General features: G+C 44.4%; 1 protein-coding gene across 2 annotated transcripts in view; it reads left to right on the top strand.

The window, feature by feature from the left end:
- Positions 1-27,343, top strand: part of ASPM (assembly factor for spindle microtubules) — a 66,720-nt gene extending 39,377 nt beyond the window's left edge. For both annotated transcript variants that reach the window (XM_021064478.2, XM_084979315.1), the window contains 8 exons: positions 2,203-2,397; positions 9,380-13,600; positions 16,560-16,751; positions 17,442-17,634; positions 17,763-17,917; positions 19,157-19,333; positions 21,388-21,557; positions 24,767-27,343. In XM_021064478.2, coding sequence (XP_020920137.2) covers positions 2,203-2,397; positions 9,380-13,600; positions 16,560-16,751; positions 17,442-17,634; positions 17,763-17,917; positions 19,157-19,333; positions 21,388-21,557; positions 24,767-24,869 — 5,406 coding nt within the window. In that variant the 3' untranslated portion in view covers positions 24,870-27,343. The remainder of the gene's footprint in view (positions 1-2,202; positions 2,398-9,379; positions 13,601-16,559; positions 16,752-17,441; positions 17,635-17,762; positions 17,918-19,156; positions 19,334-21,387; positions 21,558-24,766) is intronic.
- The last annotated feature ends 396 nt before the right edge of the window (positions 27,344-27,739 follow it).

The following is a 27,739-nucleotide window of genomic DNA, read 5'->3' as shown; positions in this document are numbered from 1 at the left end:
GGAAGTTCCCAGGCTAGGGCTCAAATCAGAGCTGTAGCCACCAACCTATGCCAGAGCCACAGCAACACCAGATCCAAGCCGTGTCTGTGACCTGTACCACAGTTCCCAGCAATGCTGGATCCTTAACCCACGGAGTGAGGCCAAGGATCAAACCCGCGTCCTCACAGATGCTAGTTGGGTTTGTTAACCACTGAGCCACTACAGAAACTCCCGACGCTTATTTTCTTTTTGTTCGTTTCTAATAGTTTAGCAATATCTCGCTGTGATTCAGGTTTACATCTCTCTGATGATGTGTTGTTGAGCATCTTTTCATATGCTGGTTGGCCATCTGTCATCTTTGGAGAAATGTCTATTCATTTGCCCATATTTTAATAGGGTAATTTGATTTTTTGTTGTTGAGTTGTAGGAGTTTTTATATATTCTAGATATAATTTCCTTATTAGATATATTATTTGCATTTTTTTTTCAAATATACAGGCTTCCTTTTCATTCAGTTGATCATATCCTTTGATGAACGAGATTTTCTAAGTTTGGTGTAATCCCATTTGTCTTTTTTGCTTTTGTGCTTGCGCTTTTGGTGTCATAGCTAATAAGTCATTGCTAAATCCAGTGTTAATGAAATTTTACCCTATGTTTTTACTAAGAATTTTTTACTTTTGAATTGAATGTTTAGGACTTTAATCTATTCTGAGTTAATACATGTACATTCTGTAAGATAAGGGTCCAACATGACTCTTTGGTAAGTGGGTATACAAACACCAGTTTCCACAACACCATTTGTTGAAGAGACCATCCTTTACCCATTGAGTGGTCTTGGCACCCTTGCAAAAGGGCATTTACCCAGTAATGCAGGGGGGGTTATTTCTAGGCTGTCTATCCTGTTCCATTGATCCATATATCTGTCTTTATGCTGGTACCACACTGTTTGATTATTGTAGCTTTGTGATATGTGTCAGAGAGTGTGTTTAACTTGGATATTCACAGCCTTAAAGGCCATAGGCTTCACAGGGGCACTGACAATGATGTTTGATGGCATAATCAACTTGCTAGACATAACTCCTCAGCCTAATTTTAGTCTTTCTCACTCAGAGGAGTGATCCAATATATGCCCCCCCCCCTTCCTTAGTATCTGTTTCAACCCATCAGTCCCTTCTTCCTGTTGGAATAGCAGTTTGATCCCCTCCATAGATGTGTTCTCATACTGTGCAGTTTCCATCCACAGGTACCAACACTGGTGATATCAAGTAATAATTAGGATATACAGCTAAGCCCTGTAGAGCCCACCCTTGGAGCAACACAAAGGACTGTCAGACCTGCTGTCAGTCATTCCTTCCCACTAGAGGGATCATTTGCGTCGTCATCTCCAGTTCAGATGAGCTGAAGGTTGAGTGTAGCCCTGAGGAGTATAGCAGAGTGACGAAGAGCACGCACTCCGAAGCCAGACCACCTGTCCAACCCCAGCCGTCCTCCCGGTGGACTGACTGTCCGCTTGACCTCTCTGCCTTGGTCCCCTCGTGGCCGTGGGAGCAGTACCTGTTCATCTGAGTTAAATGAGTCATTCATGAGGTGTTTAGCATGGTGCCTCACACCTAGTGTTTAATATGTTATTATTCAGAGTAGTTCATTATTAGAAGCAGCCCTGGCACCACATCACACAGGGTGTTCTGTGCCCTTGAGCCTCTGTGGCTTAAAGCCACCATCTATTCTGTGGTAAAGGAGGGTATTTGCCTCTCCCTCTTTGCAAATTCCTTTTTTTCAAGTTGTAGCAAGGCAATGCTACATTATACTCGAAAGGATTTTTTTATTTTATGGTCTCTTTTTTCGTCCTATGAATCCATCCCTTTCTCACAAATGAAGCCTGAATTCCCAGGACCATGATGAGACACACACCACATTTAATTTGCCTGTATATTGATTACAGAGCACCTGTGAGAAATCAAACATGTCTATGATCATTATCCTAGGACAGTATTTCCTAGGAATCTTTGTTTCATTATATAAATATATCTGCAGGTCTACCTATCTGCTATTTCAGCATGCCCGGAAGTAGCTACAATCCAAAGATGAGCATAGCTTACAATAAGTCTGGGGGGTGTTTTACTTCCAGGGTCAACTTGATTTATATTTAACAGATGATTTTCTTACATATAATAGTTTAGGGTCTCAAGTGATTAAGTGTTTAAATCATTTTTTTTTTTCCAGAAGAGAGACAAAGCTGCAAGAATCATTCAGTCAGCTGTAATCACTTTTCTAACTAAACGACGATTAAAAAAGGAGGTTAACGCAGCAGTGGTCATTCAGAAAAACTGGCGAAGAATCCTAGCACAGAGAAAATTATTAATGTTAAAAAAAGAAAAACTAGAAAAAGTTCAAAATCAATCAGCATCTGTTATTCAGGTATGGTGGTCTGAATTTTTGAATTTAAAAAGGTTTTAATGTCATTTTAAGAATGTAATATACAAAGTTTTAAATTATCATATTATTTTAAGCGTCTGTAGTTTATCTGGTACATAACTTTAACAAATATTCGGTGCCTCCCAACTACATGTAAAGCTCTGTGTTCAGCATGAGGGTCAAACAAATTGAATGCCTCCTCTGCTCCAAAGGAGCGAGGAGTCTGATTCTGTCTGCCTTGCTGTCTTTGCTCACTTAGAGGTTCTCAGTCTTCCACCCCATGAGTCACGCAGGGTTACCGTTCCCCTCTAGCCTGTGTGCCCTTCAACCCAGCCATGCTCTCGTTGTCATCTCTGCCGTCAGTCCCAGAAGCTTCTCGTGGGGGGTAAGTGTGCACATCTTCCTCTCCAGCCCACCCAGTTGGCACACACAGGGAATATTTCTTATCGTCAGTTTACAGAATGCCTATGTTATTTTTCTATTTAGTAAAAAAACAATTTAACCTAGCTGCTTTACATAATGGACCTACTCCTTACATCTGTATGTTAGTTTTTGGTGTTAGATTCTATTTTAATAACATCAGAGAAGTATGCCATTTAAATTTACCCTGTGTTCATACCATTGACACTTTCATCTATTTTATAAATTTGGAGCTTTTGTTTCTGGCTCCTACCACTGAAAATGAGAGATTCTTAATTTAATAAATTATTTTTTTTGCACTTTGCCTTAATGTGAAATATTATACCCATAGAAATTTGCACATCTGTCACCTCAGAGAGTGAAATAATACAGTCCCAGCACGTGATTTTTTTTTTTTTTTTTTTTTTTTGCCTTTTCTAGGGCCACTCCCGCGGCATATGGAGGTTCCCAGGCTAGGGGTCTAATCGGCGCTGTGGCCACCGGCCTACACCAGAGCCACAGCAACATGGTATCCAAGCCGCGTCTGTGACCTACACCACAGCTCACGGCAACGCCGGATCCTTAACCCACTGAGCAAGGGCAGGGACCGAACCCACAACCTCATGGTTCCTAGTCGGATTCGTTAACCACTGCGCCACAACGGGAACTCCCCAGCACGTGATTTTTATGACCTAGGCCGAGTTCTTGGATCACACGAGTCGAAACACCTTTCACTGCTCACCAGTCTTCATTGCTACTGCGATAGAATCCCTCCCATGAGACAGAGAGAGGTTATGGAGTTAGTGTTGGGTTGCCAGAGTTCTGCTGAAAAGGGGATTCAGATTTTTATGTGATGCCAACCTCTATTAAAACCTAATTGAGCTGTATAGTTGGTATGCCCGGAAGTAAACCTATCTAAGATGTATGGCTCAGCAAGCTTTTTTTTTTTTTTTTTTGCTATTTCTTTGGGCCGCTCCCGCGGCATATGGAGGTTCCCAGGCTAGGGGTTGAATCAGAGCTGTAGCCACCGGCCTACGCCAGAGCCACAGCAACGCGGGATCCGAGCCGCGTCTGCAACCTACACCACAGCTCACGGCAACGCCGGATCATTAACCCACTGAGCAAGGGCAGGGACCGAACCCGCAACCTCATGGTTCCTAGTCGGATTCGTTAACCACTATGCCACGACGGGAACTCCTCAGCAAGCTTTAATCTGCATGAGCCCACAGGATCACTATCATAACATTCACCCTTGCGTGTAGACATTCTGGCATCTCCCTAGGCCCCCAGGCAATGGCCACTTTCTTTCACACTGAATTAGTTTGTGTTTTCTAGACTTCTTTCTCCAGAAAATAATAACTCTTTGGACGTACCTGCATTTGACTGTGTACGCATTCATTTGTGCATGAATACACAGGTACACTTACTGTGAAAATGTTCAGAAAATTCTTTATATGAACATATAGTTTCATAGTCTAAAATGAATGATCTTTTTGCATTCCCATAGACAGTATGGGAGCTTTTGTTCACTTTCCAAGTATATATATTCTTTGAGAAAATGTTCTTTTATTAATAACTGAGAAGAGAATAAGAGAAGTGTGTTGAAACATGGAAAAAAGAGGAATTTGCACAAAACACAAACATAGAGCCTAATGGTTTTTCCCTAAATTAAATACCTATGTAACCACAACCTAGGTTAAGAAATAGAATATTGCCAGCCTCTCAGAAGCCATTTCTCAATCAATCAATTCCCCGAGCCCAACCCAAGGTAACCACTATCCTAATAAATACTAAGCATGCCTTTTTTCTATACATCTTCCTTAAACCAATACAATATCATTTTGCCTGTTATTTGAATTTTACATAGATGGGTCCAGATAGCGTAAGTTATTTTTTAATTTATTTTTTTAATTTTTTCAACTTATTTTTGGATATTGCATATTCTTATGTTTATTCCTTTTTTTCAATACTTTTTTTCCTACTATCCAGCATGTATACATTCTTTTCTTCTCCCATTATCAAGCTCCCTCATAAGTGACTAGACATAGTTCCCAGTACTACACAGTAGGATCTCATTGCTTATTCGTTCCAAAGGCAGTAGTTTGCATCTATTAACCCCAAGCTCCCAGTCCATCCCACTCCCTCCCCCTCCCCCTTGGCAACCCCAAGTCTATTGTCCAAGTCCATGAGTTTCTTTTCTGTGGAAAGGTTCATCTGCACTGTATATTAGATTCCAGATATATAGAAGTGATATCATATGGTATTTGTCTTTCTCTTTTTGACTTTCTTCACTCAGTATGAGAGTTTCTAGTTCCATCCATATTGCTGCAAATGGCATTATTTTTGTTCTTTTTTCTGGCTGAGTGGTATTCCATTGTGTATATATACCACATCGTCCTAATCCAGTCATCTGCCAGTGGACATTGGGGTTGATCCCATGTCTTGGCTAGTGTAAATAGTGCTGCAATGAACAGGTGGGTGCATTTGTCTTTTTTTTAAGGAAAGTTTTGTCCTGATATATGCCCAAGAGTGGGATTGCTGGGTCATATGGTAGTTCTGTGTATAGTTTTCTAAGGCACCTCCATACTGTCTGCATAGTGGCTGTACCAGCTTACATTCCCACCAACAGTGCAGGAGGGTTCCCTTTTCTCCACACCCCCTCCAGCTCTTGTTATTTGTGGACTTACGAATGATGGCCATTCTGACTGGTGTGAGGTGGTATCCCATGGTAGTTTTGATTTGCATTTCTCTAATAATCAGGGATGTTGAGCATTTTTTCATATGCTTGTTGGCCATCTGTATATCTTCCTTGGCAGACAGTGTAAATTATTTTCTTCAACATAGAATTTGTGGGTTTTTATCAGTGGTGTTGAGTGTTACTGTGAGTTAACTTTCATTTTATCATATCCTGCAACTTAACTTAGTTACTGTCCTGCTGTTGATGGACATCTGGCTTTCTGCTTTTGAGCTGTTGGGACTAAAGCTCTTATGAATTGCCTTTTGCTGTGAAATACCTTCACAGTGCTCAGTATATGCCTATGAGTTGTTCATCTTAGGATATATGTGTTTCAGTTTTAGTAGATAGTGCCAAGGAGTTCTGCAAGGCAGTTACAGCACCCCCAGCTGTTTGGAAATTATCTCTTTAATTTTAGCCATCCTGGTCCTGGTGTAGTGATATCTTAGAATAGATTTGATCTGCATTTTCTTGATAATGAATGACATTGAACCCCCTTTCCACATTGAATATCTTCTTTTGTGGGAATTCCCATCGTGGCTCGGTGGCAATAAACCCACCTAGTATCCATGAGGATGATTCAGGTTTGATCCCTGGCCTCGCTCAGTGGGTTAAGGATCTGGCATTGCCATGCACTGTGGTGTAGGTTGCAGACGCAGCTTGGACCTGGTGTTGCTGTGACTGTGGTGTAGACCGGCAGCTGCAGCTCCAATTTGACCCCTAGCCCGGGAACTTCACCTTCTCTGGGGAGGTACCTAGGAATAGGATTGCTTGATCATATGATAAACCTATGTTGGGTTTGTGAGAAACTGCCAGACTGTCTTCCAAAGTGGCTGTACATTTGCACTGCCACCAGAAGTGACTGAGTTCCCGTTGCTCCCCTTCCTAACCAGTATTTGGCATCAGTGCTTCAGATTCTAATAGATGTGTATTGGTGTTTCAATTTTGCAATTCCTTGGTGCCATATGATAAGCATCTTTTCATACACTCGTTTAATCTGGTGAAGTGTTCAGTTATTTTGCCCATTTAAAAAATTTTATTGCCTGTTTTTCAAAATTTCTTATTGTTGAGTTTTAAGGGTTCTTTGTATAACTGGATACAAATGCTTTATCAGATCTATATTTTGCAAATATTTCCTCTATAAGTTTGTGGCATATTTTTTTTTTCTGTTAACATTATCTTTCACAAGGCAGAATCTTTAAAATTTTAATAAAGTTTGACATCAGTTTTTTTCTTCCATGGATTATGCTTTTGGCATTATATCTAAAAAGCCATTGCCAAACCCTAAGTTACTTAGACATTCTAATATTATCTCCTAGAAGTTTGATGGTTTTACATTTCTCATTTAGATCTGTGATCCATTCGAGGTAACTTTTTGTGAAAGTTTGTCAGTGTTTAAATTCATTTTTTTCTTTCATATGAATGCCCACTTCTTCCAGTACCAGTTGTTGAAACAACCATCTTTTATCCCTGAAGTTGTATTGTTTCTTTACCAAAGGTCAATTGGCTGTGTTGCATGGGCTCCCTATTCTATTCTTTGAATGTTTTTTCTGTTTTTTTTCCGGTACCACACTGTCCCAATTACTGTGGCTTTCTAATAAGTTTTAAAGTTGCATAATATTAGTCCAACTTTATTTTTCCTCAGTGTCATCCTTGCTGTTCTGGGTCTTTCACCTCACCACGTATACTTCAGAATCAGTTTGCTGGTGTCCACAAAGTAACTAGAGGAGATTTTGATTGAGATCATATTGAACCTGTGGGTCCAGGTGGGAAGAACTCACATCTTACCCAAATCGAGCCACCTTATCCATGACTGTATCTCTTGTTGAGATCTTCTCTGATGGCTCTCATCAGAGTTTGGTAGATCCTACAGACCTTGTGCCGATTTTTTTAGATATATTTTTAAGTATTTCTTTTTTTTTTTTAATTGCTACTAATTTCAAGGGCGTCATATTCTACAAATTTGCTCCAGTTGCTTATTTGAGGAGTTTTTGATCATTTCTTTGAATTTTCCATATAAATGATCATGTCATCTGTGAACCTCCCCAAAAAAGTCTTCTGTCTTTCTTCTCCATCAGCGTAGGTTTTCTATCCTTTTCTTATTGGATTAGCCAGGACTTCCAGTAGATGTTGAAGAGGATTAGTGAGAGGGTGTATCCTTGCTTTATTCCTGATCTTAGAGGGAATCCACCTAGTTTCCCACCGTCAGGTTTGATGTTAGCTGTAGGTTGGTTTCCTGTTCTTCCTCCTGAGGGAATTCCCCTCTATTCCTAGTTTGTTGAGACACTGATTGTTTTTTCCCCCCGGTCATTTTCTCTTCCTTGTTCAATCTAGATAATTTATATTGAGCTTCAAGTTCATTGATTCTTCTCTCTCTCATCTCCATTCTGCTCCTGAGCCATTCCAGTGAGGTTTTATTTTGGTTATTACGTTTTTCGGTTCTAATATTCCCATTTGGTTCTTAGCTGTAGCATTGATTTTTTTTCCCCCAAGACTTTTAACCCTCCCATTGGTTCCAACTCGTTGGAGCATTTTACATGAGCTGCTCTAAAGTCTCTGCGGGGTAACATCCGTGTCTGTGTCATTTTGCCACTGGCATCTGTTGATTGTCTTTTCCTATGCAGGTCGAAATTTTCCTCATATTTCTTGTACCCAGTAATTTTTCATCATGTCCTGTATATTTTTAACATCGTTGTGACATTCTTTGTTGTTGTTTGTTGAAATCCTATATGCATGTTGATATTTTAGTTTTGGCAAGTAAAACCTGGTTGGATTTAGGCCACTAGTTCTGATTAGCCTTCGATGGCTAGAGCTTCAATGCCAATTCCTTTTTCAAAGCCTAAATTTTGGAAAATTTCTTAATGAAAATAATGATTCAGAAAGTGATCTGGGAGTCCCCGCTGTGGCACAGCAGTTAAGGATCTGGTGCTCTCTCTGTCGCAGCTCAAGCTGCTGCTGATGCTCAAGTTCAATCCCCCTGCCCAGCACAGAGGGTTAATAAGGACCCAGCTTTGCCACAACTGTGGTATGGGTCGCAGCTGTGTCTCAGATTCAATCCCAGGCCTAGGAACTTCCATATGCTGCCAGTGCAGCCAAATAAAAAAAAAGAAAATGATCTGGGGAGTTGCCTTCGTGGCTCAGCAGTTATCGAACCTGACTAGGATCCATGATGAGGTGGGTTCAATCCCTGGCCTCACTCAGTGGGTTAAGGATCTAGCGTTGCTATGAGCTGTGGCGTATGTCGCAGACACAGCTAGGATCCCGAATTGCTGTGGCTCTGGCATAGACTGGCAGCTGCAGCTCATATTGGACCCCTAGCCTGGGAATTTCCATATGTCACAAGTATTGCCCCCCCGCAAAAAAAAGGCAAAGAAAATGATCTGGCTCACATATTTCTCAAAATTCTGTGTTTATATTATCAGGCCTGTAATGTGATAGTACAAGGACCCTCATATAAACAATTTTCCAATCATTATAAGATAGCTCGGCACCCTTGATAGAAAGGGGAAAATATAAGATCCAGAAATCTTACTTGGAAATTACTTAGAATCAGTAGATAGCAGACTATCACTCTATTTTGACTCTTCTCATAGATTGTGTTACTTTAACATAAACCTGTATTTCTTATGTCTCTGGAATACAGATGCCATATGAATATCATCAGGATTGAGAGCAAGATTTCCCATTTGGCTACACAGCTGTATCAGCGTAGAGACTATAAAGAAAAGAAACATACTGCTTTTATATTTAATGTGTTTATTTTTAAGCAAAATGTTAGAAAAAGTAATACTTTAAAAATGTATTAAGTATGGAAAATCATATCTATTTTACTTTGTGTCCTTTCTTTTCCAGAGATATTGGAGAAGATACTCCACGAGAAAACACTTTCTGAGGTTGAAATATTATTCAGTCATCCTGCAATCTAGGATAAGAATGGTCCTTGCTGTTGCTTCTTACACACGGTACCTACGGGCAACAGTAACCATTCAGAGGCACTGGCGTGCTTGCCTAAGAAGAAAACAGGATCAACAGAGATATCAAATGCTGAGATCCTCAGCCCTTGCCATCCAGTCTCTGTTCAGAAGATGGAAGCAGCGTAAAATGCAATTGCAAATAAAAGCTGCAGTCACGCTGCAGAGAGCGTTTCGAGAATGGCACGGCAGGAAACGTGCTAAAGAAGAGAAAGCTGCTGTTGTCATCCAGTCCTGGTACAGGAGGCACAGAGAATCACGGAAGTACCGTCATATTAGATCCTGCATTGTCATCATTCAGACAAGATTCCGCTGCTTTCAAGCCCAGAAGTTACGTGAAAGGAGAAAGAAGGCCATCCTGACGCTCCAGAGATACCACAAAGCACGCCTGAAGGGGAAGGCAGAGCGGACCAGCTATTTGCAGAAACGGGCTGCAGCCATCAGACTACAGGCCGCCTTCCGGAGAATGAAGGCTCGTAATTTGCACAGACAGATCCGAGCCGCCTGTGTCTTCCAATCGTACTGGAGAATGAGACAGGACAGACTGCGGTTTCTAAACCTCAAGAAAAACATTATCACGTTGCAGGCACACGTCAGAAAACATCAACAATTACAGAAATATAAGAAGATGAAGAAAGCCACACTCATAATTCAGAGTCATCTTCGAGCCTACATTTCAGCCAGGAAAGTGCTTGCGTCTTACCAGAAAACACGTTCTGCTGTCATCGTTCTGCAGTCCGCATATAGAGGGATGCAGGCTAGGAGAACATTTCTTCACATCCTCACAGCTGTTATAAAGATCCAAGCCTATTACCGGGCTTATATCTTCAGAAAAAAATTTCGGAGGCTAAAACATGCTGCAATAAAGTTACAGTCATTAGTTCGGATGAAACAAACACGTAAACGATATTTACATTTAAGAGCAGCTGCACTGCAGAGAGAAGAGCGCAGGCGGGCATCCTGCATCACACTGCAAGCTTCGGTCAGAGGGTACCTGGTTCGAAAGCAGATACGGTTGGAGAGAAGAGCTGCCGTTTCGCTCCAGTCTTATTTTAGGATGAGGAAGGTGCGGCTGGACTACCTGCGAATGTATAAAGCCGCTGTCGTCATTCAGAACTACTATCGTGCCTACAAGGCACGGGTCAATCAGAGGAAGAACTTCTTGCAAGTCAAAAGAGCAGCAACCTGCTTACAGGCAGCTTACAGAGGTTATAAGGTCCGCCAGCTAATCAAACAACAGTCTGCAGCCGCTCTCACAATCCAGGCCGCTTTTAGAGGCTATAGTAGGAGGATGAAATATCACTGTGTGCTGCAGTCTACTCTCAAGATTCAGAGATGGTACAGGACACACAAGACTGTTTCTGACACAAGAGCACAGTTTTTAAAGACTAGGGCTGCTGCAATTTCTCTCCAGTCTGCCTATCGTGGCTGGAAAGTTCGGAAGCAGGTCCGCAGGGAACAGCAAGCTGCGGTGAAGATCCAGTCTACTTTTAGAATGGCCAAGGCCCAGAAAGAATTCAGGCTGTTCAAAAAAGCAGCATGCACCATCCAGCAACATCTGAGAGCTTGGGCTGCCGGCCGGAGGCAGCGTGCCGAGTACACTGCGCTTCGCCGGGCAGCGGCGACGCTCCAGTCCACGTGGAGGGGGCGAGTGGCCAGGCGGCAAATGCAGAAGCAGCACGCGTGTGCTGTCATCATCCAGTCTTGCTACCGAGCGTACGTGCAACGCAGAAGGTGGGAAAGCATGAAAAGAGCGGCCTGTCTGATTCAGATGTATTACAGGGCCTATAGCACTGCAAGAAAACAGCACCGTTTGTACTTGAAAATCAGAGCGGCTGTAGTAACCCTCCAGTCAGCCTACCGAGGTCTGAGAGTGAGGAGGGACATCAAGGAGCAGCACAAGGCAGCCACCACTATCCAGTCCAGGTATAGAGCTCACCAAACCCAAAAGCAGTACGCAACCTATAGAGCGTCTGCGGTCCTAATTCAGAGGTGGTACCGAGATACTAAGATTGCAAACTGCCAGCGTAAGGAATATCTTACTCTGAAAAAGGCGGCAGTGACAGTCCAAGCTGTTTACAGAGGTGTTAAGGTAAGAAGACAGGTTCGGCTCATGCACAGGGCGGCCAGTCTTATTAAAGCCATCTTCAAAATGCAGCAGGCGAGGCGGAGATATCATCAAATGAGAACAGCAGCCATCGTGATTCAGAGAAGGTACAGAGCATATCATCAGGGTAAGACTCAGCGCGCCAGGTACCTGACAACCTTGAAAGCTGTTAGCATCCTCCAGGCCAGTTTTAGAGGCGCGTGCGTTAGACAGAGCCTCAGGAAGATGCAGACCGCAGCAACGCTCATCCAGGCCCACTACCGGAGATACAGACAGCAAACTCATTTTAACACATTGAAGAAGGCGACAAAGATGGTGCAGCAAAAGTACCGGGCAGTGAGGGAAAGGAACGTACAATTGCAGAGGTACACCAGGCTGAGACATTCCGTCATCCGCCTTCAGGCTGCTTTTAGGGGGATGAGAGCAAGAAGACAATTAAAAGTCAGGCACGCAGCCGCAGCCCTCATTCAGAGGAGATTCAGGACACTGATGATGAGAAGAAGATTCCTGTCTCTCAGGAGAACTGCTGTGTGGATTCAAAGAAAATACCGTGCAAATGTTTGTGCAAAGCATCACTTACAGCAATTCCGACGGTTACAGAAGGCAGCCATCAAGATCCAGTCCTGGTACAGGGGGTGGATGGTGAGGAAGAAGATGCAGGAGATGCAGAGGGCTGCCACCCTCATCCAGGCCACTTACAGGATGCACAGAACACAGGTGACCTTTCAGACCTGGAAGCACGCCTCAGTTCTCATTCAGCAACGTTACCGGGCACGCAGAGCTGCAAAACTGCAAAGAGAACATTATGTCAGACTAAGGCACTCAGCAGTGGTCATTCAGGCTGCACACAAGGGAATGAAAGCAAGGCAGCTTTTCAGGGCGAAGCTCAGAGCTGCCATAATAATACAAAGCACATACAGAATGTACAGGCAGTATCGTTTCTACCGAAAGCTTCAGTGGGCTACAAAAGTAATACAAGAAAGATATAGGGCAAGGAAAAAGAAAGCTCTTGCACACAAGGCACTCAAGAAAGCAGCAACCTGTGTCCAAGCGGATTTTCAGGATCTGGCGGAAAGGAGACAGATTCAGGAACAGCAGCATCTGGCTGCCACTACTGTTCAGAAGCATTTTAAAGCCTTTAAAATAAGGAAGCACTATCTCCACTTTAGAGCAAAGGTAGTTTTTGTTCAAAGAAGGTACCGAGCGCTCGCCGCGGTGCGCACCCAGGCAGTCATTTGTATACAGTCCTATTATAGAGGGTTTAGGGTGAGAAAGGATATCCACCGCCTGCACGCGGCTGCCACGCTGATTCAGTCATTCTACCGAATGCACAGGGCCAGGGTCGATTACCAAGCAAAGAAAGCCGCTGTTGTTGTTATACAGAACTACTACAGGTCATACATCAGAGTGAAAATGGAAAGAAAGAAAATTCTAGCCACCCAGAAATCTATACAAACTATTCAGGCTACTTTTATAGGCATGAATGTTAGACAGAAATTTAAAAGCATGCCTGAAGCAACGATGGTCGCCTCTGGTACCCAACCTGCATCCTGCTGTTACAGAACTGAAACTCCCTATGAAGCTGGTCCATTGCAGGAAGCAGAGTTTCATTCTCAAAGAAAGGCTGCCGTCACCATCCAAAAAGCTTTTCGTAAAATGGTCACAAGAAAATTGGAAAAACAGAAGTGTGCTGCCGTGAGAATTCAGGCCTTCCTTCGGATGGCTGTGTGTCGAAGAAGATTTGCTCAGCAGAAAAGGGCAGCTATCACTTTACAGCGGTATTTCAGGACGCGGCAAACCAGGAAACAGTTTTTACTGTGTAGAGAAGCAGCAGTGGTCTCACAAAATCACCAAAGAGCCTTTCTGTCTGCAAAACATCAAAGAGAAGTTTATTTACAAATAAGGAGCAGTGTTATCTTCATTCAAGCAAGAATGAAAGGATTGATCCAGAAACGGAAGTTTCAGAAAATGAAAGCTAGCACCATAAAAATCCAGGTATTTATTATACATTTAAATATAAAGTTTTCGTTCTTTCTTTGACCAGTATTTCTTAAGAGTTTATAAAATGAGCTTAAGCGGGTCGTAAAGGACAATACTTTGTTCACGTGACCATGTCATTTATCTTCCAAAATGGAATATTTTTGAGATTGGGCTTAGGGTGCCCATGATAATTCACCCAAGACGGCACAGAATGGGGATTGTTGGGCTGCAGTCGCCCTAAGCCTGATGCATTTTCGTAGGTGTTTTATAGCACTCACAGGCGAATTTTGAAAATGTGGGCTGAGTAACGGAAGTTCTCTTTTGGTTAAAACGATGACTTTAAAAACCTAAGGTAAAGTGATTATTTGGCATAACTGAGGCCAGATGGGATCACGTCCTTCTGCTCCTCTGTTCATAAGAGCTTGTTAGGCTAGAGAGACATAGAAACTTGCCTCGGGGTGTTCAGCCCCGTTATATAATTTTGTACATTGTACCCTCTCAGTGTGTAAGGCAGGCAGAGACATCACCTTTGAAGTCTGAGAAAGGTTAAGAGAGAGGCAGATCAGGAATTGAATCTGGGTATCTCAACTGTTTCTGCTCTACCTGTAACAGCCTGGGCTTTGAACCCACTACCTAGGACCTGGTGGTGTCTTGTGGGGTTGCTGTTAAGCTTAGAAATAGTGTTTTCACTCAACAAACGTCAAGTGCTGACCATGGTCAGATCTGATCAGGGGTGATCAGAACAGACAGTAAGATAGCAGGAGCGCTGTCCTCAAAGAACTTAACAGAGAAGGGCAATTACAGTTGTTGATGGAAATAACCAGTAAGCAGCTGAGAATAGAAGTAGAAATGGGGGAGTTCCCGTCGTGGTGCAGTGGTTAACGAATCCGACTAGGAACCATGAGGTTTCCGGTTCGGTCCCTGCCCTTGCTCAGTGGGTTAACGATCCGGCGTTGCCGTGAGCTGTGGTGTAGGTCACAGATGCAGCTCGGATTCTGCGTTGCTGTGGCTCTGGCATGGGCTGGCAGCTACAGCTCCGATTAGACCCCTAGCCTGGGAACCTCCATATGCCGCGGGAGTGGCCCAAGAAATGGCAAAAAGACAAAAAAAAAAAAAGAAAGAAAGAAAGGTGAAACCCACAAGTGTTCATTAAGAATTAGGATGGGAGCAGGCAAGAAGTAAGGGTACTTGCTAAGCAAGGATTGGCTGGCGTCGGAAATGGTGCATAGTTACAAGGGGGGACCTTGAGACCATAAGTTGCAGCTGGCAGCTGTTAGCAGATGCTGTTTTGAGAAAGCTGGTGGCATCCTTGATTCTGATACAATTCAGAAAATTCAGGTCCTCGGTGATGCAACGATGTGTCTGAAATCACATCCACAGGGGCCACCAGCTCTGTTTTGGATGTCCGAACCACAGTTAATCCATTTTGATTTTTAAATGCATTCTTTTCTCTAATGGTAAAAGCAGACACACAACGTATGTTTAATAGGCTGCACGACAGGCTGTTCTAGGTAACCTCAAGTTCACGTGCAGTCATGTATTAGCCAGAGTGACTTCCCTGTACATCAGTAGATGCCCATGTCCTCGTCATGATACCGAATGAGAAAGGTATGTTTGCTGGGAACACAGAGACGGGAAAGCGAAGCCAGTCACCTTGATCGGAGAAGGCCTCCCTGGCCAAGGGGCATTTAAGTTGAGACATTAAGCTTAAGCCGAGGGATGACTAGTCAAATAAAACATATCGAAGGAACAGTCCAGTTGTAGGGGGTGACATAGCCTTCAAAACCGAGGGAGCACAGGTCTGCCGTAAAGAGTGTGAGATGCCAGCAGGCTGGCGTTCGGTGGCGGGAGATGTAAACAGCATTCTAAGGCAGAAAAAAGTTTAGTCCTTACGCTCTGGCCTGAAAGACGTTCTGGAGGAATTGAAGTAGAAGGCTGGAATCAGAATCATATTTTATTTTTAAAAAAATTACTCGGGCAGGAATGTGGAAGTTGAACGGGAGGCCGGCCAGGAGGCTGCAGGTTGTCAGTCGGGGGACAGCCAAGCCCAGGTTAAAGGGGTGGGGACAGCGGGATGGTCAGGGTCCGTGAGAGCGGAGGACGGCATCGGCCTTACAAGGAGCAAACAAGGAAGCCAGCCACACTCTGGCCTCGGTAACTCAGCAGACGCACTGCCCGCTGACTGGGGGACAGCGGGAGGATCGGGTCCTGAGCCAGAGGCGCACAGCCTGGGCACGAGGCTGAAGCGCCCACTCTCAGCCATTTGCAGGAGCGTGGAGAGTGGTACGGACTCAACGTTGATGGCCTCCATGTGCAGGCATTAGGGCATTGCTTCAGAAGATAAGATGGATAAAAGGAAGAGGACCTGGCCTGGACTTCTCGTCACGGTGCAGTGGTTAACAAACCTGACTAGGAACCATGAGGTTGCAGGTTCAATCCCTGGCCTCGTTCAGTGGGTTAAGGATCCGGCGTTGACGTGGCTGTGGTGTAGGTTGCAGACGCAGCTCGGATTCGTGTTGCTGTGGCTCTGGCATAGGCCGGTGGCTACAGCTCCCATTCAACCCCTGGCCTGGGAACCTCCATATGCCGCGGGAGTGGCCCTGGAAAAGGCAAAAAGACAAAAAAAAAAAAAAAAGGAGAGGGCCTAGGACTGGGGGCCTGAAGTTCATCCAAAGTTAAGGATACTGAGAGGAGAAGCCAGCACATGGCCGTAAGAGGGAACAAATACGTGATGTGGGGTTAAGTTCATATATGACCACGTTGTGTGGGGTTGAGTTTCGTATATAACACTCACTCCTCAGGCCCCCTGTGGCCTGGAAGGAGCTGCACCAAGCAGTGTGACAAGAATGCTAGGGGAGGAGGGGCCTGTTGAAAGACAGTTCAATGTTCTATTGATTTCACTTGTGCATATATTTGTGTATTTATTTGAAAAACCCTGAAGTAAAAAAAAAAAAATCTTCATATGTTTACATAGAGATGGTTTCGGGCAAGGTTACAGCAAAAGCGGCTTCTTCAGAAATATCACCGTGTGATAACAATTCAGCATGAAGCTCAAGAACGGATAAGCCAGCAGAACAGGGCAGCCTCAGTGATACAGAGAGCTGTACGCCATTTTCTTCTCCGTAAAAAGCAGGAAAAGCTTAATAACAGAATCACTAAAATCCAGGTAACTGAAAATGTTTTAATTCAAGGTTTTGGTTGGCTATTCATCTGTATGATAGCTAACATTTTAAAAACAGTTATGTGCATTTTTAAAAGCTGGAATTGGCCAATAGAGTAATTCACAAACACTAGGCTATCATCATTTCATTAAGACCTTGATTTTCAAAACTCCTTGGAGGAAGTTGACGATTGAGAGTTGCAAAGGCATTTTAGCATTTTGAATATTTAGGCATCTTTGGCCAATGAATGATGCTTCAGCTTATACATAGAAATACTGTATGTATTTCTAGAACAATTGATTTTGCGATTTATCAGAACCTCAATTGAAGTTTTATTTGCGAAGTCTCTGATCACATAAATTTACCGAAAATATCTCCTTTGTGGAACTGTAAAATTCACGTCAGGGATTGAAATCTTAAAATTACTATTTTGGGAGTTCCTATCATGGTGCAGTGGAAACGAATCTGACTAGGAACCGTGAGGTTGTGGGTTCGATCCCTGGCCTTGCTCAGTGGGTTAAGGATCCAGCATTGCTGTGAGCTGTGGTGGAGGTCGTAGACACGGTTCGAATCCTGCGTTGCTGTGGCTCTGATTAGACCTCTCGCCTGGGAACCTCCACATGCCACATGTGTGGCCCTAAAAAGACAATCAATCAGTCAATCAATCAATAAAATTACTATTTTGTCTCTTTAAGGCATTATGGAGAGGCTATTCTTGGAGGAAGAGAAATGATTGTGCCAAAATTAAAGCTATTCGGCAGAGACTCCACTGCGCAAATAGGGAGATTCGGGAAGAAAACAAACTCTACCAAAGAACCACACTTGCTCTCCGAGGTCTCCTGACGTACAAGTACCTCTCCGCTATCCTGGAGGCTCTGAAGCACCTGGGTGCGTTGTTTTAACAGTAACAACACAAGGCTCGAAATGCATTTTTACCTTTGAGTAGAAAAGACTGTTGTTGTAATGGCCAGTCATTTTGTCTCTGTGACTGCATCTCTTTTCTTCCCCCCTTTCAGAGGTAGTCACTAGACTCTCCTCACTTTGCTGTGAGAACATGGCCCAGAGTGGAGCCATTGCTAAAATATTTGTCTTGATCCGAAGCTGTAACCGGAGTGTCCCCTGCATGGAGGTCATCGGATATGCTGTGCAGGTCTTGCTGAATGTCGCCAAGGTAGTTTCCATCTGAATAATGCAGTCTTCCCGGGCCTAGAAATCTCACCCGGCAAGTTAGGTCTGTGCTGCTCAGCCCTAGAACTCAGATCTCTGAGTTGAAATTCATTTACTATGTGCAAGAGGCTCTGTGGGGCAGGGGCTAACTCTGCTAACATAAGAGTACATAGAAACACTGATTTTCCATCATTTCTTTGGTTTTATGGTACTAACAACAGTGGTGGCTAACCTTTATTGAGGACTTGTTAACTACCATGCTGGTGCTTTTCCTGCATCATTCAATTCCGTCCTCACACTAATTCTCAAAGGGGATTCCTGTTACTGTTCCCACTTTGTAGAGAGAGTAGTTGTCCTTGCAGAAGGTGAGATCCTTGCCTGAGGGCCAGAGGGTGGCAGGTGGTGGAGCCAGATGTGGGTCCACGTCCATCTCGGTCCAGAGCCGAGGGTCGGTGCACGGTGGCATTATATCAGAAAAGCGGAACCCCTTCTAATCCCATCTGGCAAAACGCTGGGTTCGAGTCCCAGCTCTGCAGCTCGCTGTCAGTTACTAAGCCTCTCTGTGCTTCCTTTTCTGTAACGTAAAACAGGAGGTGGTCATTGTACCTTCCTTATAATTGTGTGAGGATTAAATGAGTCATGATGCACAGACATGCTGAATAAGTGCTGTGTTCACATTGCCTTGTCGTTTTTATCTTAGTGCCATCAGCTTACCTGTTACCGCACACATTTCAGTATGAATCTAATGATGCAGTCAGATAACTGAGACATGAAAACTATACTCTAGACTAATAGTCATCAAATTTATTTTATGTCAAAGCAAGCTCACCTTCCTCTCAAGAAGCATGGAATAGGGTTACAAGCATAAACCTTGTCTTTATCTCTGTCTTACCCTGTGATTCACTATCACAGATATGTTATCTTTTTTTCTGAGAGGTTCTCACAAAAACGGCCTTATCTGCAAGCTTGTTTTTATGTACATCAAGGGGTGCATTTGCAGAGGTTTTTAGATTTGGTTCATTTTTTCTGCAACTTTAGTTTGGGAGGAAAAGCAGTCAATGCACGTGTGCATATAAGATGGATCCAGAAATGGCAGTGGCCTCAGAAAGTCACCAACTTCTAAAGCCCTTTGCACACACTGCTGGTGGTCCAAAGTTTGGCTCTAAGCTTTCTTCATGGCTAGGCTGTGTCTAAGAGTATGTGTGTTTGTTATAACTAATAATTCTGCTCTCTTCTCATCCAGTATGAGAAAACGACTCCGGCAGTTTATGATGTAGAAAATTCCGTAGACACGCTGCTGGAGCTTCTGCACATGTACCAGGAAAAGCCCGGTGATAAAGTTGCAGACAAGACCAGAAGCATTTTCACAAAAACGTGTTGTTTGTTAGCTGTTCTACTGAAGGCGACAAACCGAGCTTCTGTGAGTATTCATCCATTTCCTCTCTTTGAGGTGATTTTTACACGTTCTTAAGTCTAAGATGTTTCTACTTTTCCTTCAGTGATGATCACAACTTCAGTAGGGTTTTATGTGCAGTCACAGCTGCTTTGTGTGCTGATATGAGTTGTTTCTTTGTGTGTATGTGTGTGTGTGTGTGTGTTTTAGGGCTGCACCTGCCACATGTGGAAGTTTCCAGGCTAGGAGTTGAATCGGACTGTAACTGCCGCCTACACCACAGCCACAGCAACAAAGGACCTGAGCCACATCTGCGACCTACACCACAGCTCACAGCAATACTGGATCCTTAACCCACTGAGTGAGGCCAGGGATTGAACCCACGTCCTCATGGATGCTAGTCAAGTTCATAAACCACTGAGCCAAGATGGGAACTCCATGAGATGTTTCTTATATATCAGAGGAGCTGGGCTGCAGAAGTAGACTTTATGGCAGCCCCGTCAGTCCCATTTCCCGTGCACTTGAGGGAAGCTGCCCAGCAAGGTCGAGATCCAGAAGCTCACAACTCCTCCCCCTCCCGCTGGAACGTGAAGACGTTTCGCGCGTTTCTCTGCTGAGGCCTCTGAGTTACCCTCTCCAGGTGTTACAGTCATCGTGGGGGTGACCACAGGCCGGGAGGGGCCTTGATCCTGAGGACAGAGGGAAGGCGCTGAAGGACGGAAGCAAGGGTGGTGTCTGGTTGTGGTACGACCCTCCCTTCGGCCAGTGATGGAGGGGTGGATTTGGGAGCGTGTGGTTATGGGGACCGCTAAGGAAGGCAGCGAGGGTAGACCGGAGCTGTCTGGGCGAGGTCCATGCCTGACAGAGGATTGCGTCAGTGAGGGCTACGGGGGTGACTGGAGACTGAGGACATAAAGTCACAGGACTTGGGAACTATGTGGAATATAGTGACTTTGATATTTGCCATTTTATTTTATTTTATTTTATTTATTTTTTTTTTTTTTTGTCTTTTGTTGTTGTTGTTGTTATTGTTGTTGTTGTTGTTGTTGTTGCTATTTCTTGGGCCGCTTCCGCGGCATATGGAGGTTCCCAGGCTAGGGGTTGAATCGGAGCTGTAGCCGCCGGCCTACGCCAGAGCCACAGAAACGCAGGATCCGAGCCGTGTCTGCAACCTACACCACAGCTCACGGCAACGCCGGATCGTTAACCCACTGAGCAAGGCCAGGGACCGAACCCACAACCTCATGGTTCCTAGTCGGATTCGTTAACCACTGCGCCACGACGGGAACTCCGATATTTGCCATTTTAATCAGGAGATACAAGTACAATTTTTGAATATCTGCCTTCTTTATCATTCTTCAGAATTCATTCAAAATGAAGCTGAACTCGAAGAGCTTGGCTTTTTATTGTTAAAAGTTCATAATTCGGAGTTCCCTTTGTGGCTCAGTGGGTTACGAACCCGACTAATGTCCACAAGGATGCAGGTTCAATCCCTGGCCTCACTTTGTGGATTAAGGATCTGGCATTGCTGTGAGCTGCGGTGTATGTAGGTCACAGACATGGCTCGGATCTCATGTTGCTGTAGCTGTGACACAGGTCAGCAGCTGCAGCTCCAATTCCACCCCAAGCCTGGGAATTTCCACCATATGCAGGTGCAGCCCTAAAAAGCCAAAAAAAAAAAAAAAAAAAAAAAAAGACAGCTCATAATTTTTGCAATTGATTTTGCTAGCATAGAAGGGCTACAAAATTTGGAGTGCCTGTCATAGCTCAGCAGTTAACAAACCCGACTAGTATCCATCAGGACGCAGGTTTGATCCCTGACCTCACTCAGTGGGTTCAGGATCTGGTGTTGCCATGAGCTATGGTGTAGGTCACAGACACAGCTCAGATCGGACATTGCTGTGGCTGTGGTGTAGGCCGGCAGCTACAGCTCTGGTTTGACCCCTAGCTTGGGAACCTCCATATATGCCTCGGGTGCAGCCCTAAAAAGACAAAAAAAAAAAAGAAAGAAAAAAGAAAAGAAAGAAAAAGCTACAAAATTTAATGCTTATTAATTTAATAATGCATACTTTCTTTTTTAGGATGTTCGAAGTCGGTCGAAAGCTGTTGACCGTATATATAATCTCTACAAACTTACGGCTCATAAACATAAAGTGAATACTGAAAGAATACTTTGTAAACAAAGAAAGAATTCTTCTCTGAGCTTGGCCTGTATTCCAGAAACACCTGTAAGAACCAGAATGGTCTCAAGGTGAGCAGACAATGTGCCCTATGGTTTTCCATCACCGTTCCTTCCTTCCTTCCTTCCTCCACTGAGCAAATGTTTATTAAGAACCTGCTATAAGCAGGAACCTGTGCTTGACAGTTGGAGAAACAGCACAGGAGCAAGAAGAGACTCATGAGCACATCCCGAGGAGATGAACTTGGGAGTGAAGGAGGTGATGAACCCGCCGCTCCGAGTATTCGTGGTTATTCGGGAAGTCCCTGGCATGAAGCAGTGACACGCTAAGGTTGGTGGCAGCTGTTTATAGGCTCTGCCACATCACCTTTTCCCCGCGTGGAGGTCACGCTGCCCAAACAGCAGCTTCCAGCTCCCCCCATGGTCTCCTGAAGCCTGAAGTCTCTCCTTCTAGAGGAGGTCTTTGAGGCCTTGTCTCAGTTTCCCAGAGCTGCTGGAACAAGGAGCACAGACTCTCTCACAGCTCCTGAAATGGGGAGCTGGAGATCAAGGTGACAGCAGAGCCTCCCTCGGTCCGAGGCTCCGGGCAGACCCTTCCAGGGTCGTCCAGGGTCTGGCAGCTAAGTGTGCTTGGCTCACTGCTGTGTCTCCATCCTCTGCCTCCATCTTTTCAGGGCTTCTCTACACACACACACACACACACACAAACACACACACCCACACCCACACCTAACTAGGTCTCACCTAAGGACACCTGTTGGATTGAAGCTCAGTCCAGGTAATACAGGAGGATCTTAGCTTGGGATTCTTAAGTTCATCTGCAAAGATCCTTTTCCAAATAAGATGAGAGTCAAGGTTTTGGGGATCAGGGTGTGGCTATATCTTTGGGGGCCATCAGCTTACAGCAGACCTGTGAGGGTAGCGATGGCTTAACTGGCTGAAAACATGTCACTTTAGAAGTTGTTTTTGGTTTTTTTTAAGGGGTGGGGGTTGTTAGCTCAGCTGGGTAAGTGAACAGATACCGCTGTCCTTGGCAGAGAGTGGAGGTGGCACGGAGCTGGGGCCCTGCTGCAGGCGTGGACTAGGTGACTGTGCAGCCTGGAGCTGTTCACGTGTCGCACAGGAGGATGAGTGTCGATGAGCAGCCAAAGTAACAGAGACTGTGCTGCCGCTGGCCTAGGGCATAGCCAGGGGCCCGCCAATACCGGGGAGCTGGAGGTCCTCTCTGGGATGAAGCTGGGAGCAGGGAGAATTGAGAGGACAGGACAGGGGGTGGGGGGTGCTGGTCATGGAGAAAAACGAGGTGCCTATGGTGGGAATCGGAGGAAGACCCCGACCAGCCTTAGAAAATCAGGTCTGTGGTTCTGGGCAGAAGAACCGATCGAGAGGTTAAACTAGGGCATCCTTCGAGTCCCTCCCTCCCTCCTCCGGCGATTCCCCCTGGGTGTAAATCCCACGCGTGGACAGCTCTCTCTCTTGGTCTGGGTTATAGGGCAGTTAGCTTTCTAATTCCTCGTAACTGTAAACTGTGTAAGAGTTGTAAATTGGATTCATGCATGCGTGTTTTCACAGTATAATGTAAAATCATAGTCTATTTGCTTGAAATTTATTAGTGGGAATGATTTCTACATTTTTATTTAAGGACAGTATATTTTAACATTAATTATGCTGTCTAAACTATTAAGAAATGAATGAGTAGATTTTTTTTTTTTCCTTTTGATGTGGTCAGATTTGTAGAAGGTGAAATTCCCAACAGCATGAATGCACCGTTTATGTGGATTTGCAGTTCAGTGAGTTTTGACAAGTGTATACAGCTGTGAAACCTCGGCCACTGAGATAAAATATTTCTGTCACAGCTGAGTTCCCTCGTACCCCTGCAGTTGATTCTCTCCCGTTCACCCCTAGATTCTGGGAACTACTGTTGAGGTTTCCACACCATCAGTTGTGCCCTCTCTGTGTTGTCCCGTACATGGAGTCATACAGTGCACAGCTCTCTGGGACCTCGTCATGCCTCTGAGGTTCTTCCGTGGCCGAGCCCTCCTGAGAACTGTGTTCTTTCTCCTCAGAACGCTGTTCCTGGTACAGATATGCCCAATCTGTGCGGCCACCCTCGTGAATAGCTACTTGGCATTTTCACAGGGAAGGACCGGAGGATGGAAATGCCTCCAGTGGTAGGGCTTCACCTGAGAAGGATGTCTGCGCGCCCCCCAGGGATGTTACTGAATTGGTGAAGTAGGAGATTGTAAACCCCAACTCAGACGCAGACCTGGGAGGTGGGTGGGGGGCATCAGAAAAGAAGAGAAGTTCCTGTTGTGGCTCAGTGGTAACCAACCCAATAATATCCATGAAGATGTGGGTTCGATCCCTGGCCCCGCTCAGTGGATTAAGGATCCAGCGTTGCTATGGCTGTGGTGTAGGCTGGCAGCTGTAGCTCCAGTTCAACCCCTAGCCGGGAACCTCCATATGCTGTGGGTGTGGCCCTAAAAAGCAAAAAAAAAAAAAGAGAGAGAGAGAGAGAAGGAAGGAATTAAAATGGTCATTCTTGGGGAAAGAGAGAGGAAGCAATTTCAATCACTGGCATATAATCAGCCAGCCTGGTTCTGTCATTTTCCGTTGGCAACGTGCAGCTGTCCAGCCATGGAGAAGGCAGACGTTTGGATTCTATGTGGACTCCACATAGAACTTTCTGTTGAATTCAATAGCGTTAACGGCATTTGCAAAGGAGGTTCTACTGGTGGACCCAAGTCCGACAGGAAGGAAGGGAGGCCTCCTGCTGGGGGCAGGCGTGTTCTGGGATCCAGTGACACGGGCGGCTCGGGGGACGGAGGCTGTGAGCAGTGGATGTTTAAGGCACAGGACGCGGCCACATTCCACATGGCGGCTGGAGCTGGGGTCTCGGGCTGAGCCGCCAGCAGCACTGCTGCACTTTGTGAGGGTGACAGAGTCTGTGATGTGATCCAGTGACAAGGGGAGGATGGGTGAACCCAAAGGAAGGGGGCAAGAACTGGCGGATGGTGGGGGGTAGGACTCGCTCCTGAGATGGGACAGGAGTTGAGAGAAGACCAAGAACCAAGGTTACAGACAAAACCCCCTGGGGTTTGCTAGCCGAACAGCCTAAGCGTCCAAGGAGCCGGGACCACCCTTCGGGAGGATGGCGCGAGATGGTCTGAAAGCCCTAAACGGCGACCGCGTGCGGGGCCGCATCTCGTTAAGCCAGTGTGGCGGAGGTGAGCCTTTTAGGAGAAGGACCTGACTAATACAAGGGTTTATTCTTCTCACAGACTCAAGCCAGACTGGGTTTTGAGAAACGATAATGTGGAAGAAATCCTGACTCCTCTGAGAGCTCTGCAGATGGTGATGGACACGCTAGGCCTTCCTTACTAGGAGCAGCAAACGCCGCAGTGCGGACAGTGAAAAAATACAAAAACTGGTGGTGCCCCTTACATAGAGAGCTGTTGGCTTTCCTTGTGCAACTTTTCAAATGCCTTTGTATTAAAGTCCAAAAGATACATGTAATAAACTTTTTCTATTCTTTTATGTAATAGCTCCATGCAGAGGACAATTTCATGTCATAAAATGATTCCAACACCGTTATCCATGTCTGTTACCTTAAGTTATTGTATTCGTTTGAATATAATCCTATTCCTAAAGGGAAAAGGTTAGCTTGTTATTCCTGTCATATAGGTAAATGGAGGCATTTATCTAAAATAACTGTTGGAAATTTTAAGGTTCTGCCAAGTGGAGTTCCCACTGGGGCTCAGTTTTAAGGCCCCGAGGTTGTCTCTGAGGATGCAAGTTCTAGCCCCAGCCCCACGCAGTGTGTTAAGGACCCCGTGTGGCTGTGGCGTAGGCTGCAGCTGCAGCTCCGATTCAACCCCTGGCCCAGGAATTTCCATATGCCCCAGGTGCGGCCTTAAAAAAAAATAAAGTAAAAGCTTCTGCCAACTCACTTGGAAGTGAGAAGAGGGTAAAATAACCCCCTAAATGCCATAGAAATATCAGACTATCCAGGTAGGTGAGTGAGCCGCTCTGCGAAAGTTAGAGGAATCCAACAACCCCTTCACCCCTTAACCTTATAACACAAGTGGGGTTATAATTTGACCTGGGAAGAGCAAAGTGTTACTCGTAATAGAAATTTGTTGTCTAGTCACTTAGCACAGACCTGAGCATGATTCAGTGTGGAAATATGACTAGTTATTTTCTGGAGCTTTGGGCCCCTGTTCCCAATACTGAACCGGTGGGATTCCGGGGCCTGCTGGAAATCTGACTGGGTCCCAAAGCCTGTCCAGGTACGGGGGCCTGGAGAGGCCTTAACGCCTGAGGTAAATCAGCAGTAGCTTGAAACTGCTACTTAAAGACTGTTTAACTACTTCAAGAGTTTGTTGGAATAAAGAGTAGACCTAATTAGTCAGAAATTGTCTGAGTTCCGGTTAGAATAGATCTAAAAAACAAACTGACATATTAAAGAATGTAGTGAAATTAATTGGAATTTTTTTGTTGTTGTTTTTCAGGGGCACACCCGAGGCATATGGAGGTTCCCAGGCTAGGGGTTGAATCAGAGCTACAGCTACCGGCCTACACCACAGCCATAGCAATACAACTTCTCTATTTTATTTAGCAGAATTTTAGTACAAGCAGTTTATTTACTTGGAAAATTATACTGCTATTATACTCAACCAGCATAAGATGTTATTTATTTCCACTAAGATGTTTATAACCAATTAGTATTTGCACAAGAATTAGTTCTATGAAGTTAGACATGAAAGATGATTCCAGATGTTTTTCTATTGTTGGAGTTCCTTGTCGTTGCTCAGCGGAAACGAATCTGACCAGCATCCATGAGGATGCAGATTCAATCTCTGGCTTTGCTCAGTGGGTTAAGGATCCGGTGTTGCCATGAACTGTGGCGTAGGTTGCAGACAGGGCCCGGATCCCGTGTGGCTGTGGCTGTGGTGTAAGCCGACAGCTGCAGCTCCAATTAGACCCCTAGCTGGAAACTTCCATATGCCATGGGTTCGGCCCTAAAAAGACAAAAAGTTTTTCTATTGTTTAAAAACTAAAATTTTTAAAATTTTACATGTTATTTTCTTTTTGCATGAAGAACTTTCCTCCTAAATGTATGTGATGATCCATTTCAGGATCCTAAAGTTTTCTAAAAGCTGGAAGTCTTGTTTATGTTTGTGAGAGAGAGAGTGTTGGTGCATGGGATGAATGGTCTAGAGGTAATTAAGCCTTTTTTTTTTAGAAGTAGTTGTTTTCTACAGAGAAATTAAAGAAGAAATATAAGGTATTAACTCCTAAACCATTCTATGTGGGTGAGTTTACTACTGGTGAAGTTCGGTGAATTTTAAATTCACCCTCTCAAAGTGTAATTAACCCAAATTTCCAGTAGATGTTGTTATGACTGTAGAGTGTTATTTTTAATTTAGTTTTAAATGTATAATAGATAATGTTATATAGCTATGATGTTTGCAAGTGCGTATCCATCCTTGGACGTTCTCATCTATATATTCCTAATACAGCTTGTTAAGCTATACCTTATTTTGGCTTTCACACTTGAAGAAATTCACATTGTGCATTGTGTATTCAAAATTGTTGAATTTTTCTCAATAGGTGATTTTTTGGGGGGTTTATTATCTTTTAACTTCTAATTTTTCATTGTAGCAATGAAAGCTTATTAAAGTTTAAAACCTTTACTGATTGAGAAAAATATTCTCTTTTGGATTGCTTCTTGCTAGTAAAGCTTGCTAACAGGCTTGCTTTTCATTTTTATATTTTCCAACTGATTCTTCATGTAAAGAAAGAGTGATAAACTACTGCAGTTCTGCTTTCAATAAAGAGGGAAATTCCAATGAAAATGCTTATAATTTCTTGATCAAAAGTAAATTTGGGAGTTCCCGTCTTGGCGCAGGGGAAACGAATCTGACTAGGAACCATGAGGACTCGGGTTCGATCCCTGGCCTCACTCAGTGGGTTAAAGGTCTGGCGTTGCCGTGAGCTGTGGAGTAGGTTGCAGACTCGGCTCAGATCCTGCATTGTTGTGGCTGTGGTGTAGGCTGGGAACCTCCATATGGCACAGGTGTGGCACTAAAAAGACAAAATAAATTTGGAGTAAAAGTAATGCAGACCAGTATTTATTTATAACCTAAATTTGAACACATGCATATTTGTAGCTGTGTGTAAAAATTGCCAACCGGTTTAAAGGAAGAAAAAAATAGTCCCCAAACCTGCTTATTTCAAGAAATGCTTATGGA

This window comes from Sus scrofa, chromosome 10, assembly GCF_054392235.1.
Source record: "Sus scrofa isolate SSC_HxYL_T2T_F1_AM1 chromosome 10, Sscrofa_HxYL_maternal_Yorkshire_Landrace_v2.0, whole genome shotgun sequence".
Taxonomy (NCBI): domain Eukaryota; kingdom Metazoa; phylum Chordata; class Mammalia; order Artiodactyla; family Suidae; genus Sus; species Sus scrofa.
The sequence above is the reverse complement of the archived record's forward strand: the minus strand, read 5'-3'. Positions and strand labels throughout refer to the sequence as shown.